The 19,713-nt window shown below is 42.6% G+C and overlaps 1 protein-coding gene across 1 annotated transcript; it reads left to right on the top strand.

Moving 5' to 3' along the window:
- The first annotated feature begins 13,496 nt into the window (after window positions 1-13,496).
- Window positions 13,497-19,236, top strand: LOC140453178 (proteinase-activated receptor 1-like). Its single transcript, XM_072547671.1, has 2 exons — window positions 13,497-13,778; window positions 17,656-19,236. Exons 1-2 carry the CDS (start codon window positions 13,712-13,714, stop codon window positions 18,873-18,875), a joined length of 1,287 nt encoding a protein of 428 aa, XP_072403772.1. The 5' UTR covers window positions 13,497-13,711; the 3' UTR covers window positions 18,876-19,236.
- Window positions 19,237-19,713: the final 477 nt, after the last annotated feature.

Genomic DNA, 19,713 nt, shown 5'->3' with positions numbered 1-19,713 from the left:
TTCATCATTTAATTTCTCTTTTCTTTGACCCTATCACAGATCTTAATTTTGTTCATCTGCCCTTTTTTCCTTTCCTTGTATCTGTACCTGCTTACATTGCAAACTGTTTCATCACTAACTTGACTAAAGGTCATTAACCTGAATTGTTAGCTTGCTTCTCCCTCCTGTTATGTTGACTCACCTGCGAACGCTTTCCAATTTTTTATTTGGTTTTCATTCTAGGAAACAAATACTGTCTGTTTTCTCTCCACAAATGCTGCCAGACCTGCTGATTTTTTCCAGCAATTTCTCTTTTTGTTTCTGATTTCCAGCATCCACAGTTCTTCAGGTTTTTTTTGTTTACTATCTACTCATTTTAGCATTATTCTACCAAGGATACAGAACACATAATGAATAGTAGTCTGTGGCACTACTGGCAAAGTTCCTGTTATTTTTTATCTCTGTGTTGCATACAAGTCATAGCTCAGCCCTGTACTGATGAAACTGAAACTGTCTTGAAATAGAAGCCTGCTCTTATAGCTGATGCATTGTAGTCTGAACTTCCTAAATCAATTGTCTCTTACCAGTTCTGGGCATAAATGGTGTTCGTGCCACAGCGATCAATTGTTCTGCATTTGACAATCATAGAATCCATACAGTGTGGAAGACCATTCAGCCCATCCACTGACCCTCCAAAGACCAAGCCCCCAAACACTATCCCTGTAACACTGCATTTCTCATGGCTAACCTGCACATCTTTGGACTGAGGGAGGAAACCAGAGCACCTAAAGAAAACCTTGCAGACACGAGGAGAATGTGCAAACTCCATAGACAGTTGCCCAAGGTTGGAATCAAACCCCAGTCTCTGGCACTGTAAGGCAGCTGGGCTAACACTGTGCTGCCCAGTGTGTGTCTGGTAACTGATCCATGCTTGATTAGTTAAGTATGAGTATGAGAAGAGGAGCAAAGTACTACAGAAGGAGTTGAATATACCAGAAGCATGAGAAGATAGATATTTTATAACATTGTAAGAAAAAGTCTAAATGAGACCCCGATGTGAACTCTGCATTTATCTGAGGAAAATCCAATATACAACATGTGCAACAGAAGTTTCAATGAGGATGATGGATGATCACTGGATAGAGTGAAAATGTACATCAGTGAAAAATCTGGTAAAGCCTACTCCACACTTTAGAACCAGTCCCAAAGTCAACGAAACCAAGTCACCAATATCAGAATGATTTTCCCTACATATCCACATATATACGTATATAAGGAAGAAAAAGGAATGGAAAGAGTTAAATATTAAGAATAACTAAAACCAAAGATTTGGACATTAATTCATGCAATTGTCAGAGTTGAGAAGGTTAGTGTCCGATGAGGTCCTTTCCAGAGGGAAGCAACATTCAGGAGTTACAAAATAAATTTTAAAATTGCAATGGCACAGCAACATGGAATTAGTGTCAAGTGTCTTGGTCCACTTTTCTGCTGAATATGACATTTTGTTTGGAACCAGATCTTGAGGAGGTTTACTTGGACCAATGGGATGTGGAGCTCACTGGTTGGACCAACACATATTGCCTAACCTTAGTTGCCTTTGAGAAGATAATGGTGAGTTGCCTTCTTGAACAGTTGCAGTCCATGTGGCCGTAGGGGGACCCACAATGCAGTTAGGGAGGGAATTCCAGGATTTTGATCCAACGACATTGAAGGAATAGTGATATAGTTCCAAATCAGGATGGTGAGTGGTTTGGAGGGTAACTTGCAGTTGGTGTTGCTTCCATGTATCTGCTACCAGATGTCAGTGGTCATGCAATTGGAAGTTGTTGTTGAAGGAGCCTTGGCAAATTTCTGCAATGCATCTTGTAGATGTTCCTCACTGCTGTTTCTGAGCATTGGTGGTAGACAGAGCGAATGTTTGTGGAGGTTGTGCCAATCAAATGGACAGCTTTAGTGTCAAGCTTCTTGAGTGTTATTGGAGGTGCACCCATTCAGGCAAGTGGGGAGTATTCCATAATACTCCTGACTTGTGTCTTATGGATGGCGGACAGGGTTTGGGAAGACTGCAGGATTCCCAGCCTCTGATTTGCTCATGTAACACTGCCTAAGTATAGCATCTGGTCAATGGTAACCTCATGATGTTGATAGTGGGTGATTTAGCTTGATAATTTTATGAAACGTTACGTGGAAATGATCATCAACTGACATTTGTGTAATTCCAACAGCAAGTTACTCTCAACTCACTCTCGCCTCACCTCACCTTACCTTAGGAGTTCAGCTGTTTTGGGCAGTATTTTTGAGTGAAGGCTGTAATGAGATCAGGAGCTGAGTGGCCCTGGTGAAACCCAAACTCAGCATCAGTGAGCAAGCTATTGTTGAACAAGCTATTGATGTCACTGTTGGTAACACCAACACTTTACTAATGATAGAGAATAGACTGATGGGATGGCAATTGCCTTGGTTAGATTTGATTTGCCTTTTGTTTACAGGACCAACCTGGGCAATCTTCCACATTGTCGGGTAGATTCCTGCAACTGTAGTTGCAGCTGTACTAGAACAGCTTGGATACAAGTGCAGCAAGTTCTGGAGCACAAGTCTTCAGTACTATTGCCAAAATATTGGCAGGGCCCAAAGTCTTTTGTAACATCCAATGCCTCCAACCATTTCTTAGTATCACCAGGAGTGAATTGAATTTGCTGAAGGTTGGCATTAGCAATGCTGAGGACCTCTGGAGAAGGCTATGACAAATCATTCACTAGATACTTCTTGTTGAGGATTGTTGCAAATCTTTCAATCTTGTCATTTGCATTTACATTGCTAGGCTCCCTCATCATTGAGGATGGGCATGTTTATGGAGATTTCCCCTCCAGTGAGTTGTTTAATTTCTCACCACCATTCACAACTAGATGTAGCAGAATTGCAAAATTTAGATCTGTTGCTCTGGTTATGGAATTGCTTAGTCCTGTCTATCACTTGTTGCTTATGCTGTTTGGCACATAGGTAGTGCTTCAGTAGATTGACACCTCATTTTTAGTTTCTGGATTAGTGGTGCTGGAAGAGCACAGCAGTTCAGGCAGCATCCAAGGAGCAGCGAAATCGACGTTTCAGGCAAAAGCCCTTCATCAGGAATACAGGCAGAGAGCCTGAAGCGTGGAGAGATAAACTAGAGGAGGGTGGGGGTGGGGAGAAAGTAGCATAGAGTACAATAGGTGAGTGGGGGAGGGGATGAAGGTGATAAGTCAGGGAGGAGTGGATAGATGGAAAAGGATATAGGCAGGTAGGACAAGTCCGGACAAGTCATGGGGACAGTGCTGAGCTGGAAGTTTGGAACTAGGGTGAGGTGGGGGAAGGGGAAATCATTGTTTTTACCTCATTTTTAGTAATGCTCAGTGCTACTCCTGACATACCCTCTTGCAGTCTTTAAATAAGAGCTGATACCTTGATTTCATAGCAACAGTACAGTGGGAATATGCAGGGCCATGTACTTGTGAATTGTGTTAGATTCTGCTGCTATTGATGACACACAGCAGTTCATGAATGCCTGCTCTTGGGTTGCTAGATTAGCATCTCTGCATTTAGCAAAATAATACTACCACTTCAAACAATAAGGGTATTCTCAAGATGAAGATGGGACTTTGTCTCCACAAGGACACTTGTGTTTACTCTTACCAATACTGTTATAAATGTATAAATATGTGACAAAAAGGTTGATGAGGGTGAGGTCAAGTATGGTTTATTTCTCGTTGCTTCCTTCACCTCCGAGTTCAGAACAAGTCTAGCAGTAATGTCCTTCAGGACCCAGCAACTCTGCCAATGGGGCACTCCTTCTGGTGGATATTGAAGACCCAGCTAGAGTACATTCTGCACCCTTCCCAACCTCAGCACTTTCTCAAATTGCTGTTCAACATGGATGAATAGCTCAGGGGGGGTGGGTGCATGTGGCAAGGAGGGGGTTTCATTGCTCATGTTTGCTTAATACACGAGACATCATGGGGTCTAGAGTGAATATTGAGGACTCTCAGGGCAGCTCTCTCCTGACTGTATACCACTTTGACACCACATCTTTAGGACATACCATGTTGGTGATGGTTGGAACATTCTCTATCGGTATGATTCTGTGAGTATGACTGTATCAGGCCATTGCTTGACCAACCTGTGAGAGAGTTCGCCAGATTTTGGCACGAGCTCCCAGATGTTAGTCAGGAAGATTTTGCTGGGTCTGCTGCCTTAGATGATGCCATGTAGTCCATCCAGTCTCATTCCTTCCTCCCCCATCCCCCCCACCCCCACTTACCATTTCCTTCCATAATCTTAATATCATTATCTCCTAGAAATCTTTTTTTTTTGTTGAGCCCAAATTCTGCCATGCGCCATTGTGGGATTAGATGTCAGGATATTATGTGGGTCTCTGGATTGCTTATCACTGCTAATACCACTAGGTCAGTGTCTCCACACACCTGAAGCAAGCTCAGATATTAACCTGGAGTCTGGCTGTTTGCTGTTCCAGTGTTAAAAGCAGATTCAGACATAAGGCAGACTTACATTATGCATGTCTAGATACTTTGCAGACTGAGGCAAACTGGTCCAGAAATTACAATTAAATTCTTCTGAAATCAGAGAACTTTGTGTATTGTCAGGCCCATTAGTGAGTCAGAGTCAAAACATGTGGTGCTGGAAAAGCACAGCCAGTCAGGCAGCATCCAAGTAGCAGGAGAGTGGATGTTTCAAGCATAAGCTCTTCATCAGGATTCTTTCTCTTCATATTTCTGATGAAGAATTTATCCTCAAAATGTTGACTCTCCTGCTCCTGAGACGCTGTCTGACCGGCTGTGCTTTTCCAGCACCACACTTTTTGACTCTGATCTCCAGCATCTACAGTCTTCATTTTCTCCCATTAGGGAGTCATTTCAACTGACCAATCAATCTATATCCATTTGGCCAAGGGTCCATTGTTCACCTTCGGAGGTCGACAGGTCTATTTCCACCTCTGCAGGTATAATACGGTTTGATGATTCTCCCTTTCCTATCACTCCTTGCTGGGAGATAGACAGTCTTCTCTTCTTTTTCATTTCTTGATTGCAATGTCCACACAATGAAAGGATGTGAGTCTGAGGTTGACGGTGACTAAGTTCTATTTTGGTCATTTCTGTTGAAATATTCGTTGTCAGTTTGCATCATGTGATCAGCAGTGGCTGCACTTTAGTCTGACAACGTCAACTTTAAATGCTGAATAAGGAAGTACAACTTTTAAAACAGTTTTAAAAGACATCTTTCTGCTCTTGGAAACAAAGAAAGGAAAAGCATAAAAATGCAATCTCTACCTGGGACAAATCATGTCATTTGAAACCAATGCTTATCTGTTGAACGACAATACTAAACGAAATGAAAGCTGATTTATACTGAGTATATCAGGATATTTCCAAAGTAGCAATTATGAGGATACATTTTCTTGCCCAGTGAGTGTGAGTGTATTTCCATACTGAGATAAAACTGACAAGTTGAACATTAAGAGAATATTTGATGTATATATGTTTGTTTATTATCCATCTCCAAATCCAGCAATGCTTTCTTTATCATCAGCACACTCAGCTGCATTTCTTCACAGCCTCCATACAGACTTTCAATTCCTTGCTGCTGCTTCTAGCCAAGATCTGTAAGGCTGCCTATGTCTGAAAGGTTGACAGTGAGCTTAGAAACCATCTCCACAACCATGTGAATCACATGGAACCTGTATCCAGCTAGAAATGCTGATTAGCGATTCTTTAAAGTTCAATTTTCATTTGGTTTGGGAATAAACAGATAACTTAAAGCGTAACTGTGTGCTATTCAACTTCTCAACACCTTCCTGGGATATTAGAGACTAACAGTTTAATCACTGTAAACACAAATGCTGCTGCCATTATTTTCTAGAGTGAACCCATTACACTAACCTTCCAATGAAACAATTTTTAACAGCCATATCACCCAAAGCTGATGTCGTGCAGACTTCAGAAAAGGTTATGAAACTCTTTTTACACTAAACTAGTGATAGTTCCAAGGTGTAACAATCTCATAAACCACATGATTGCAACTAGATTCCATTGTGGGGTTGTTACTTGTGCAGTTATTGGATCAGTCTGTTTATTCCTCTTTGAGTTTTTCTCTGACAGCCTAGGAATCAATGTTCCCTCTAAATTTCTTTTTGGTGCACTGACCACCAAGCCCCATGTGCAACATAGTGTTCTGAAGTCAGCACAGTGTATGCACAGCACCTCAGAACAGCCACACAGCTCTGAGTGAGTGTTGCTGGTTAGTTCAGTGGGAAGAATCTTAAAATCCACCTGCTAATGCGTCTAGGGTTGGTCTTTAAAATAAAGCAGATGGCCACGCTGCCACTTCCCTGTGTCCATTCCTCCAACTGCTTCCTCACAGGAGTATGGGTAAGGTAGCCTTCGAGACGGGACAGCAAAGTTTCCTTAAATTGATCCCTGGTTTGACTCGGTTGTCCTGTGATGAAAGTAAGTTGGGTCTGTCTGGAGTTAACAAGAACCAGAGGCAGCCTCATTTTTAAAAAAAAGCAAGATTCTGAAGGGGTTTGACAGGGCTAATGCTGCAAGATTGCTTCTACTCATCAAGGACTATAAAATATGGGGGCACAGTCTAGAGATCAGAGATCAATCAATTAGAGAAGTGAGGAGATGGGGAGAAATTACTTCACCCAAATCATAGTCTTTGATTATTATCATATTTTGCTTTATATTGTTTATTACAAACCTTAAATAAAATTACAAGAATATGGATGCTGGAAATTAGAAATGGACTCAGCAGACTGGCAAAATTGATGGAATGGGTAGCAGATTTAATGTTTTCAGTTAAACAGGAGTATTTGACTCAAAGCGTTAACTCTCCTTTCTCCACAGACACTACCAGACTTGGTGAGTCAGTTCAGCACTTTGTTTTTAGATTAGAAGTCCAGGCCTTCAGAAAAAAAAAAGCAATCCTTCTTACTTCTATCATGCTCCTTCTAAACATTAGATGCTTTGTACCAATAATATTTTTATTGATGCATTACTTGCTCATTTGCGGCCTCTTGTTTTGTTTACATACTGCGTGAAGAACAGTCTGTTCCTGCGCCACTCATTAGTCTACTTCCTATTTATTCAAGACACAGTTTCAAAGTCTATGCTGCAGGAAAGTCTGGCTGTCATTAAATCAAATTGCAAGTGAATGAAGTGAGAAATCTTAGTCCATTTAATATTTGTTAATGTTTCAAAACTGTGGCCTGAACTTCACCAAAAATCAGCTAAGTGGCAATTTCGGCGCATTCCATTGAGGGTTTCTCTCCGTGAGCTCAGGCAAATTTTCTTGTACAATACTCTGCTGCTCACCTCATCTGTACCCATCACCTTTGGACAGTGCTGCACTCACGTTGTTATCAGCTCAGGAATGGTGGATCACTGCTTAATAATGCCAGCACCTTCTGGCATTCAGTGCCTTGCTGTGCACTGGGTCACATGCTGCAGGTCAGGAGTTGCCTTTTGTGGGAAGAATTGACCTGGAGGTGGCTGACACAAGCAAGTTGACACCTCAATTTGCAGACAGGGACCTGGGGGTCCTGGTGGATGAGGTGGAGAAGAGGAGGGGCATCCTCTTTCCTCAGGACCACCAGAGGGGACCTCAGCACCAGACCTTGCCAGCCCCGCCAGGTCACTGTGGTGCCCATGGTCTGGGTGAACACCCAGCAAGGCAGGAAGAAGGTCCTCCGCAGTGCTTAGTTGCCACCTTCTTCTCTCACTACATATGCCTCCAGTCAAGAATCATTAAACAATATACAAAGCATAAAATGATCAGACCAGTAAGTGCACAGCGCACACTAGCCTCTGCAGCATCAAAGCACTTACAGTCAGTGAAAGATAATTTCACACAACTCAGCTCCTTTCAATGAGGATCACGAAGACTTTCTGCCTGTGTCACTTTGCCGGATGCCCTGTAAGAGGCTGAAGTTGCTGTCCCTTCTGAAGAATGTCCTCATTTTCTGACCCAGCGCCATGCTGCGGCTCTCACAGATCATCATTGTCCATCAAGTTGCTTGGTATGTCCTCTGGTTTTCCAGAGCAGAAATTCCATGGACTAAGTCTCACAGACTTGATTGAGTTTTTTGAAGAAGTAACAAAGAGAATTGATGAGGGCAGAGTGGTGGATGTGATCTATATGGACTTTAGTAAGGCGTTCGACAAGGTTCCCCATGGGAGACTGATTAGCAAGGGTTAGATCTCACAGAATACAGGGAGAACTAACCACTTGGATACAGAACTGGCTCAAAGGTAGAAGACAGAGGGTGGTGGTGGAGGGTTGTTTTTCAGATTGGAGGCCTGTGACCAGTGGAGTGCCTCAAGGAACGGTGCTGGGTCCTCTACTTTTTGACATTTACATAAATGATTTGGATGTGAGCATAAGAGGCACAGTAAGTTTGCAGATGCCACCAAAATTGGAGGTGTAGTGGACAGTGAAGAGGGTTACCTCAGATTACAACAGGATCTGGACCAGATATGCTAATGGACTGAGAAGTGGCAGTTGGAATTTAATTCAGATAAATGCGAGGTGCTGCATTTTGGGAAATCAAATCTTAGCAAGACTTATACACTTAATGGTAAGGTCCTAGTGAGTGTTGCTGAACAAAGAGACCTTGGAGTGCAGGTTCATAGCTCCTTGAAAGTGGAGTTGCAGGTAGATAGGATAGTGAAGAAGGCGTTTGGTATGCTTTCCTTTATTGGTCAGGGTATTGAGTACAGGGGTTGGGAGGTCATGTTGTGGCTGTACAAGACATTGGTTAGGCCACTGTTGGAATATTGCGTGCAATTCTGGTCTCCTTCCTATTGGAAAGATGTTGTGAAACTTGAAAGGGTTCAGAAAAGATTTACAACGATGTTGCCAGGGTTGGAGGATTTGAGCTATTGGGAGAGGCTGAACAGGCTGGGGCTGTTTCCCCAGGAGAGTCAGAGGCTGATGGGGACCTTATAGAGGTTTACAAAATTGAGGGGCATGGATAGGATAAGTAGACAAAGTCTTTTCCCTGGGGTTGGGGAGTCCAGAACCACAGGGCAAAGGTTTAGGGTGAGAGGGGAAAGATATAAAAGAGACCTAAGGGGCAACTTTTTCACACAGAGGGTGGTACGTGTATGGAATTACCTGCCAGAGGAAGTGGTGGAGGCTGGTACAATTGCAACATTTAACAGGCATTTGGATGGGTATATGAATAGGAAGGGCTTGGAGGGATATTGGCTGGGTGGTGGCATGTGGGGCTAGATTGGGTTGGCTTATCTGGTTGGCAAGGATGGGTTGGACCAAAGGGTCTGTTTCCATGCTGTACATCTCTATGACTCCATGACTGTATCTGCACAATACGGTACTAATCCCCAGACATGACCCACATGATGCTGCTGTGGACAGGATATCCTAGTGCAGGAAGGTGTTCCATTACAGATACACTGCACATCGTGACGTGCCATTCCGACTGCCATCTCTAAGCAGGGTATGGTGCCACCAACCCTCCCACATCTGTACGGCAATCCATCGAAGACCAGTGACTGTAGGTTTCCTTCATCTTCATCACATCATGAGGCCACCTACAGCTGGAATCTCATATTGAGAGGCAGCTCAACCTCTGTTGGGGGTCAATGTGGTCCTGAGCTTCAGACCCATGTGTTTCTCATTCATTCCTCTAACAGCTCTTACAACCACACCGATGACCATTTCTTCTGTGCCTAGATCCATTGGAGATGGTCCCAATGAGCCGCTGTGGGCAATATCAGATACAAAGCAGCTCCTCAATCATTCAGCTGTTGCAGCAATCACAAAAAATATTTCAACAGCATCCACCAAACACTGGGATGTGGGAACCCCAACTAAAAAGCCAGCAAAGCCTTTACATGGACCTTGACCTGATCCTCATGTCTACAGCTCATTTGGCACAGATACAATGTGTGGTAGCATATAGTGAGAATTTCTCCCTCACCCTCAACGCCATCATTACTCAAGAAAGGCAGCTTTACATATAGGATAGCAGTGTGGACATTTTATAGTCCAAGGTGTGAAGTGAGCAGCTCTCAGATCGTGTGCAGACTGTGAAACCTTGGGAGGTGATTGTAAGTCTTGGAACTAAGGTGCATCTACACAACTCGCCTGACATTACCTGGGTTTCAAAGCCATGACTGGGATTAATTTACAATGTAGAATGAGGCGATCAAGATTGTTCATGGCCAGGATTTCAGTCAATACAGAAGTCCATGGTCAGTGCTATGTGATAACAGATGCGTGGATATCTGTTAAATGCTGTTGCTTCTTGAAAGGTCCAAATCACACAAATATGGAGGTCCCTCTCCCAGAGAGAGAAAAACATATGCCAGACACTTTGGTTATAGTGGCAGCCATTTTCCATTTCCACTGCACACTTGCAATTTGAATGAGGATGAAATGCAACACGGGTAGCCCTTCATGGAATGAGTTGCAGTCTCAGCCTCTCAGTCCAGCTTGACATCCCCCCCAGTGTTCCTTTTATCCATGCTCTCACTGTCAACCGCATTAGCTTATTTTCCTTATGTCCTTACTCAAGCAAATCATCTAACTGATCATCTTCCCACTTTGTATCTCAGGCATACAGTTTTGTTACGTCGAACGTAGTTCTGCACTGATTCTTATCGAACGCAGAACCTCTTGCTCTGTATATGCTTTATTGTCTCCCCATATGTTGAGCTGTCACTCTTTATGATTATCATCCTCCCTTCATGCTGCCTCCAATCCTAACAGTTGACTTCCCCAGCATCCTCAGCACAGCCCTGGCTCCTGTTGACACCTCTTGACTTACAGAGAACAGGCCCCTAGCTCTGACCATGGTCAATCTACCTGATGGAGTCCCCGAACAGCAAAACAATAAACTGGGGCCACTAGGCATCTGCTCAGACTTTCATAATAGGAAATCTGATCATTTTGTTTCTCTGCCACGTGGGCAAAAAGTACATTGCATGTAAGTGATGGGAGAATTAGTAATAGTGAGCTTTCAATGCATGAAATTGGCCCTCTCACCACCCACCAGCGAGATTCTCATCTCAACATTTAAACTTTGGGTGCAAAATTGGACTTTAGTGTTATTTTGACATCAAGTATCTTATTTTTCTGACCTTTTGTGATATTTTTCCTACTGGCTCATCACTACCTATATCATTCAGTGACATGAATCCTGTGTTTGATATTGAAAATAACTTTCTTTATTGAGTGGATGGAAACCATTTGATAAGGTTAAAAAGACTGAACAACAGCATTGTAAATGACTCAAACAGCTTTCAAGATGCCTAGCATTTAGGTAACTGTGCGTGACCTTTAGCAATGTTACCAGAATAGAGCTGGGCCATCTAGAGGTAACCTACCAGAGACAATCAATTGAAAAGAGTGTGAGTAACTTATTTCCTGAATCATTCAAAAAAACATTTCCACATAATCTGTGTATTCAAGGGAGAATGGATCAAGGCATTCAACTCAATTACTGGGAGCAGCGAATGAGAGGTGTTGATATTCTGACGACCAGATAGTCATTGGAGCAGTGTACATTGGAATTACACATCAGAATTATGTGGAATTCCAGGGAATTGCCAAGCAAATTGCTATTTCTGATGGCAGATTCCCTCCTTCTGGAGCCCTCTAAAAAAGGCCCTGAAAGTCAGAGACTTTAGAGGTATCTGGCTCACTAAGCTTAATAGCAGCACAGGACTTGTTAAAAAATTAAACATCGACACTAACTCCTGAACGACTGTTAGACCAAACAACTTAACTCACAACAGAACTATCTACCCTCCCAAAATCCTGACAACCCACTGGAGACCCAACACCCAGTGCCCCCGACCATACTAAACTAAACATAGCCCTTGACCTGACCCTGCAATGCCCACCATGGCCAGAATGAGCACCAGCCCTCCCTCCTAAAATGATTAAAATAAATTAGTTTAAATATTGGCAGACTTACACACTGGGGCCTCTGATGATGAAATGTCAGGAAAATCCAGTTTGGCTGGAATTTCTTTGGGGGGTGGCGTGGCCGTTGTCCTAACCTGCTCGGTCTGATGTAATTGAGATGACTGGAACTGATCAGATGCTATCAAATTCCAGAATTCTCACTTACTGTACCTCTGGTGGCACCAGTGGTTACACTTGCAAATTGTTTCATCAGTGAAAGTGGATGTTGTAATTCAGATGGACATGGCAGCCAATTCCTACACAACTAAATCCCATAAACCTGTTCTGAGCAAGGGTCACTGGATCTAAAACATACACTCTCATTTCTCTCCACAGATGCTGCCAGACCTGCTGAAGTTTTCCAGCAATTACTGATTTTGGCTTTTTTCCCCAGTATAAACAGGAACTTGAATGTTTATTGCATCTAGTGATATTGGTTAAGGAATCATGGTTTTCCCATGTGATTAATGAGTAATGTGATTAGGAAGATAGCAGCGGATTTAAAGGCATAAAGCAGCAACTAGGCAGCATCTCGTGGACAGAACCAGGCAATTACCTGCAGTGAAACAGAAACATAGGTGCCTGGAGAAACTCAGCACATCTGGCAGCATCAGTGCACAGAGGAATCAGCGGGACTGGCAGTATCTGCAGACAGATGAATCAGTAGGACTGGCAGTATCTGCTAGAGAAATCAGTAGGACTGGCAGTATCTGCTAGAGAAATCAGTAGGACTGGCAGTATCTGCGGACAAACCTGCTGAGTTTCTCCCGCAATTTCTGTCTTGGTTTGTTTCAGATCCTCGGCACCCGCAGTTATTTGATTAATTTTAGCCTGTTGTGCCCGTCCTCGCTCTGTGCAGGGTTTGGGGATTTCCATAAAGATGTCACCCTTCTCCTTTCGATATGATTCCTCTCATCAGGCTGTGCAGGATCCCGTCCTTTCAGTGTATAAAGGTGAACATGGAACCCGGGAATTCCCAGCTCTGTGCTGCTCCGTTCAGGGAGAAAAATCCCTGAACGGCGTCTCTGTGCGGGACAAACATTCAACCGGATGGAAAAATTGTGGTTAGTTCTTGTCTGGATGGTTACAACCTGACAGGTATCTACCCACAGAGGAATCAGCGGGACTGGCAGATCTGTGCTCTGAAAGGGGTGAGGCTGACTAACATGGGATCTGACTTGGGAAGGACACAAATCCTGACGAATCAGTTTCTGATGAAATGCTTCATGGAAATGGAGCAGGATTCCTTAAAAGATGTACCTGTCTTCTCCACATTGACACTGATTCATTTAAAGCAGGTCCACTTTGGGTATTTTGCAGTTTGAAAGTTGCAGGATTTAAAAAATATACACAGACATATTTTAGTCTCGGTTATATTGCTTTGACTGGAAAGAGTTATGAGTTCTGCTAGAGGAGGAGGAGGAGGAGGAATCTGGGAGGTGGGATTCCTTTCAATCTGCCGGAAATAGCGGAGTTATGAAATCAAAGCGTGGTGGTGACAGAGGAACAGTGTGAGAGAGCACCCCCCCCCCCCCCCCCCCCAAACACACACAGACTGACAGAGCTAACAGCAGCTGGAACTCCACACCAGTCCACACTGAAAGCAAAAAGATTTTTGAAAAGGAATCACCTGGACTCTCGCCTCATCAGTTGGTCTGGAGATTCTCGCTCGGAGGGAGCAGTAACGGTACTAATCTAAAGCCAGGCTCCGGATTGTACAGAGAACCACAGCAACTTCCACTCGGATATGGGCTGGACAGTTCAGCTTGTGTTGGGGGTCGCCCTGCTCTCCACCAGCTCAGCTCTCAACACTGGTAAGAAATCGTATTACTTTAAATCCATGCAGAGTAAAGTGTTTAAAACAAACGTAAGTTGATTCAATAGAATCATCAGTCTTAGAGCCAGGCAAGCACTGAAACAGACCCCTCCCGTCCCAACTCGTCCATGCTGGAGAGGTTTCCTGAACTGAACTAGTCCCATTTGCCTGCGTTTAAGCCCAGATCCCTCTCAACCTTTCCTATCCGTGTACCTGTCCAAATGCCTTTTACATGTTCTAATTGTACTCGCTCCTATCTCTGGCAGCTCCTTCCACATCCTCACCACTCTGTGTTAAAAAGTAGCTCCTTCGATCTCTTTTAATTTTTTTTCCCCCTTTCACCTTAAAGCAATGCCCTCTGGTTTTGGGACCCCACTGCCCCGGAGGGAAAGACCTTGGCTATTCGTCTTGTCTACGTCTCTCTTGGTTTTATAAACCGCTATAAATTTGTGGAAAATAGCACGGTATTGGTGGAGCTAATTCATAATAATCGAATTCCCGGGTGTTCTGAACTAGTCACAGAAAATGTTGGCTAAATTCATCAGGTCTGGCTGCATTGAAACCCGTTTTCAATCCAATTTCATCCCTTTTCTCTGTTGCCGCTTTCACGGATGCTGTCAGACCCAGTGCCAGCACTTGCTTTTTCTTGTTAAATTTCAGATGTTCAGCATCCGCAATATTCTGCCGAGATTTTTTTTAAAATAGTGGTTATGGTGTCGGTGTAAAAGAGAAATGATGAGAATTAGGATGTTTATCACTAGTCTGTGGCCGTTTTTGTTCTGTTTGTGAAAACTGCGCAACTCCTGCTGGAGAAACAGTGCGGGCAGCCCTGGTCTGGCTGTCTGCCCGCTGTCTGCTTTACTGTCCCCCCCACCCCCCAAGCCGCCCCTCCCCCGTATTTATTTAGTCTACTCTCCGACCCTTTGGAAACTTTGGGATGGGAGAGTGGGGGTGGGTGGGGAGGTATTTGTGCAGCTCATGGGTTCAGTGATGTGCCTCACAGCTCAGCTCAGTGAGAGACCAAGAGACAAAAGCCAAGATGAGCTCAGTTTCTGTGTTTGCTGGGGGAGGGGGTGAGGTGGAATTCATGTGCAGCTTCTTGGGTTTGTTTCTCATTCTTGCTGGTCATCGATCCGCACTACTGTGTTGGCGGCAATTATACTGTGCTGCTTCATATAGTTTAAGCACCTTTGTCTCGAAAGCAGATTGCTGTTACAGGGCTACTGACCTGCAAGCGTCCTTGAAAGAGGCAGCTGTTTTCTTTTTAAAAGGCAGTTGTTTTGTAAATAGGCGGTTGTTTTGTGTGTGTAGAGACGTAATGGTGTTTGCGTGCTTGTGTTTGACTCACTGCTCTCCAGGCAAGAGACTGACCGTAAAAAACCAAAAAGGGCTGCGGATGCTGTAAAACAGGAACAACAGAAGTCGCTGGAAAAGCTCAGCAGGTCTGGCAGCATCTGTGCAGAAAAAAAAATCAGAGTTAACGTTTCAGGTCCGGCGACCCTTCCTCAGAGATTGACCGTGAAGCGTTCTGAGCGATAGGAGACTTTATAAACGCTAGAGGTGACATTTATCAAAATCTGTCACTGAAAGAACTGTGCTCCCCTTTCAAAACAAAAACTGCTGTCCTTCTGGATTATGAGTAAGGCCAGTCCGTAAACAACAGACATTCCCTCTCCCCCCCCACTCCCCCGCGCCATGAACACGAAGTATTTCGACATAAAAGGCTCTGCAGTGCTTTCGAAACAAATTCATTAACCTGTTATGAAACGTCAAACTTTACTTCTGTCCACCAGAAGTAACTCAACTTTGTACTTTGAAAATAGGTGGGACTGTTTGGATTCCACTTACATCAATCTTCACACTCTGATTATTTAATCCCTGTTCGAAGAACCTGGTGTTATCAACTGAAGGTGCAATAATGTACTGAACATAATTATGACTAATGCATTATCAATACAGAATAACTATAATCTTTTCAAGGATTTTACAGACTTTTGGAGAGAGACTTTTCTGTAATACTGCTTATTTCAGCATTTCATGGTTAGAACACAATGTAATGCCAAGTGAGATTTCCAGAAAAAAACAACAAAATCTCATGCCCATTATGCTATGTGTTAAGGTTGTGGTGGAAACTCAAGGATTAAAGCAAACATATAAAGATTAGAGGGGGGGGGGGCAGGAGAATCGAGAAATAAAGAAGTAGACTCAATTCCTCACCTGCCCACTCCTCCCCTTCCACAACAGACTTTGTTGCCCACCTCTCCCAGCCAGACTCAATCCATCTCTACCCTATCCACAAACTGAACCCCCATTCCCCAGCCACCAGACCTAAGGATAAACTCTCCTACTGAGACCCTGAACCTGCCCTCCATGCTACCACTGATTCTAAAATTTCCCACACACCTCAATGTACCTGAGACATGGCATCGCCTACCTAGCCGCCTTGCCAACTGGTTTCCTAACCAATTGCCACCCTTTCTGACCTGGCACTGTAATTAACCAGAATTGTAACCCCCTAACCATCTAGCACTCTCTCTTCCTGGTACCCTAACCTCAGATTGATCTTATGTACTTACTGTTTGACCGTATCTGTGGTTCTGGACATTTACATTTTAGAATCTAGCAGCTGATTGCTGTGAAAAGAGGTGGTAGTTTGTCTTCCTCAAACAGCTCGGCACTAGATGGAAGTATAGCTCCGTGTTTTTGAAGGAGCCCTGATTGGAATCTGCTATCTGAAATACAGATGCTCCTCTTCGTCTAAAAGGTGGGGAAGGGTACCAATTTATGTGAGATGGTCACTCCATAGAAAATCTGGACCAAGAGGACTTCAGCCACTTCTAAGTCATTGAAACTTTAAAATGCTGTACATTATGAAGAACCAGTAGTGTTCAGTGTACATTGAGTGCATAGAATCTGACCCCTAAGACTACCATACCAGCATACTGAATCGCTTTCTTAACTAAATAACTATTGAAGTTACTTTGCAAACAATTTTTTAAACATGTGTTTCAGCTAAAAGTAATATTTGTTGGATGGCAATTTCCTTGGTTAATAAGTATTTGACATCTCACCAGATAATGCACTTGAAATTCCAAGAGAAGATGAGAATTTTATCAAAATTAATTGCACTTTGCTGAAAGCAGAAGCCAAAAGATACCTGGAACAAAGCAGTTGCTTTCAAAGAAGATCATAATCTAAAGCAAGGAAGAATCAGATTATATATATAGGCAAAAGGAGAAGGATGGATAATGGTGATCTTGCATTACAAAAACATTATTAAAAATTAACAATCTGGAGAGTACCAAGTGAGAATTTAAAAATCATTGCACTTTATTAACTGCAATTAGTGAGTTCATATTTAAATTATACCTCAAAATTAACTTGTTCTGAAACCAGATTCTGGATTAGTGGTGCTGGAAGAGCACAGCAGTTCAGGCAGCCTTAAAATTCTACATCCTGTTGGGGCCTATCACACCTGTGTAGACAGTATATATTTTGTTCTATTCCCCATACCACTGAGGGAATAAAAACAGCAATTCAATCTCTTTTAGAAATGACTGCAGAGTCTGCTGGTTACCAGGTGGGGGCTTCCATGTCCTGAAAATCTTCTATGCTCCAAAATGTCTTCATCCCATTGCTCTTTTGGTAATTGTAAGATGCAAGAATGTAAAGTGTATAATGGTCCAATATAACACTATATCTGCTTCTGGCTGCTCCCTTGCTCCAGAAAAGTAAGTACTATACCCTATAAGATGACATTTTCAATGACTCCCAAAAATGACAATATACAGAATCTGATGTAAATGCAATCAAGTGTTTTCACTGTTGATAAATATATGAAAATGTTTATTTAACCCTTGATTGCTCTTTTTCAGGCAAATCATCACAAAATCAAGTGCGTCCCAGAACCTTTGCAGCTGTTTGGACTCATAAACCTTTGGAAGTTTTTGATCTTGATGGAAAAATTGAAGGTGAAGGTTCAGGCCTGTATGATGGAAGTGGATTCACTGATGGATCTGGATTTGGATCACATGAAAATAAACCCACCATCCCTGTCAAAATCCATGAAGAACACTACATGCAACACGTAGCCATCTCCAATACAGCAGAACAATACTTAACTAGTCAATGGATGACTGCATTTATTCCTTCAGTTTACACCATTGTTTTTGCATTGGGATTGCTTCTCAACTGTATGGCAATCTTAATGATTCATTTCAGGATGAAATGTAAAAAGCCAGCTGTAATTTACATGATAAATTTGGCAGCAGCAGATTTGTTATTTCTGCTGATGCTGCCTCTAAAGATCGCTTACCATTTTTCTGGCAACAATTGGGGATTTGGCTCTTTCCTCTGCCGATTGGTTACTGGTGGATTTTATGCGTATATGTACTGTTCAGTGCTGCTGATGATGTGCATAAGTATTGACCGATTTCTCGCTGTAGTCTATCCAATACGATCTGCTACCTGGAGGACCCAGGGGCGTACAGTTGTAATTTGCCTTGTGGTGTGGCTTGTAGCTATTGGTGGTGTCCTCCCACTTTTCCTTACTGAGCAAACAGTGTATGTCACTGAGCTGGGCATTACAACCTGCCATGATGTGCTACCCCTCTCCACCTTACAGAGCTACTCTGTCTACTACTTTCCCACTTTGTGTTTTCTGCTCTTTGTAATTCCCCTGCTTGTGACTTCAGTCTGCTATATATGTATTATCTCAACCCTTCATTCAGCAAATGTTGCAAGCAAGTGCAAGAAAACACGTGCTATCTGTTTGGCTGTGATTGTGCTTTCTGTCTTTATTGTCTGTTTTGCACCATCTAACATTATTTTGCTCATACACTATCTTCATTTTTATTATGCACCAAGTGACACTCTCTATTTTGCTTACATGCTGTGTGTGTGCATTGGCAGTGTTAGCTGCTGCCTTGATCCTTTGATTTATTATTATGGCTCATCCCTGTTCCAAATGCATTTTCAGAATCTTTTGTGCTCTAGGTATGTCACTGAATCTGAGAATAGTGAAACAGATTCTAAGAGCTGTAAAACAGGAACCTCCAGTTTCAGTGATACTTCCTACAAAAAATTAATAGCCTAAATTGATCTTATTTTTGTCTTTTTTTAATTTTAGACATGTATAATTCACTGCAATTTGGCCTTATTATGTGACAGTATCTTCTAACTTTGTGACTTCATTGGATCCCATTTCTCGATGTCATTTTTTTCTATTGGACATTTATGTGAAAAAGGGTATAATTGGAGAACAGATTTAATTAAGAGCTTTTTTTTCCAGTTATATTTCACATTGTATGTTTTGTCTGTCAAATAGTTTGAGAACTTATTTGTTGCTGGAATTCTGTTACAGTTCAGTGTAATTGATTTATAAACACCTTAACCCTCGAGTTTCTCTGCATTGCAAAAAGAATCAATGGGATTAAAATAAACAGTCGCTATTCTTAGCTTGTTGAATTGTTCTTTTCAGTTTAATATTGCTGGGTAATCTTTAGTTATATTCTTGTTTCCCATCTGGGTGATACGTTTTACAAAAAAACCCTCTGATCAAAATAAAATTGCTACCAGGGTTTGTCTGTGGTAGGATGGCGAACTGAGGTATACACCATCATCATTCCATTGAAACTGACAACAACTTTGCGAGTTTCGACACCAGAAGAACAGACTGGAAACAAGATGTCCTGTCCTTGAGTCTATACTTCTCCACAGGATGAGCTAGAGGCCCCAGCAAACATGAATTGACAAGAAAGATCTCTCTAACCATGTCAGTCTTGCTAAAACTAAAACCCAGGAAAGTTGCATCATGTTGAATGAAGTGCATCATGTTGAATGAACAATTTCTAGTTATTGTTAAACACTCTGGCTAGCTCTGAAAAGCTAATTCTATATTTGTGGAATGTCAATTTTTTTCCCATAATAGTTAA

Source organism: Chiloscyllium punctatum, chromosome 2, assembly GCF_047496795.1.
Source record: "Chiloscyllium punctatum isolate Juve2018m chromosome 2, sChiPun1.3, whole genome shotgun sequence".
Classification (NCBI taxonomy): domain Eukaryota; kingdom Metazoa; phylum Chordata; class Chondrichthyes; order Orectolobiformes; family Hemiscylliidae; genus Chiloscyllium; species Chiloscyllium punctatum.
This window is presented reverse-complemented; position numbering and strand designations above follow the sequence as displayed.

Coding starts and splice junctions, on each gene's coding strand:
- LOC140453178 (XM_072547671.1), top strand. CDS start 13,712: ATGGGCTGGACAGTTCAGCTTGTGTTGGGGGTCGCCCTGCTCTCCACC. Junction 13,779..17,655: donor CAGCTCAGCTCTCAACACTG/GTAAGAAATCGT, acceptor GCTCTTTTTCAG/GCAAATCATCACAAAATCAA.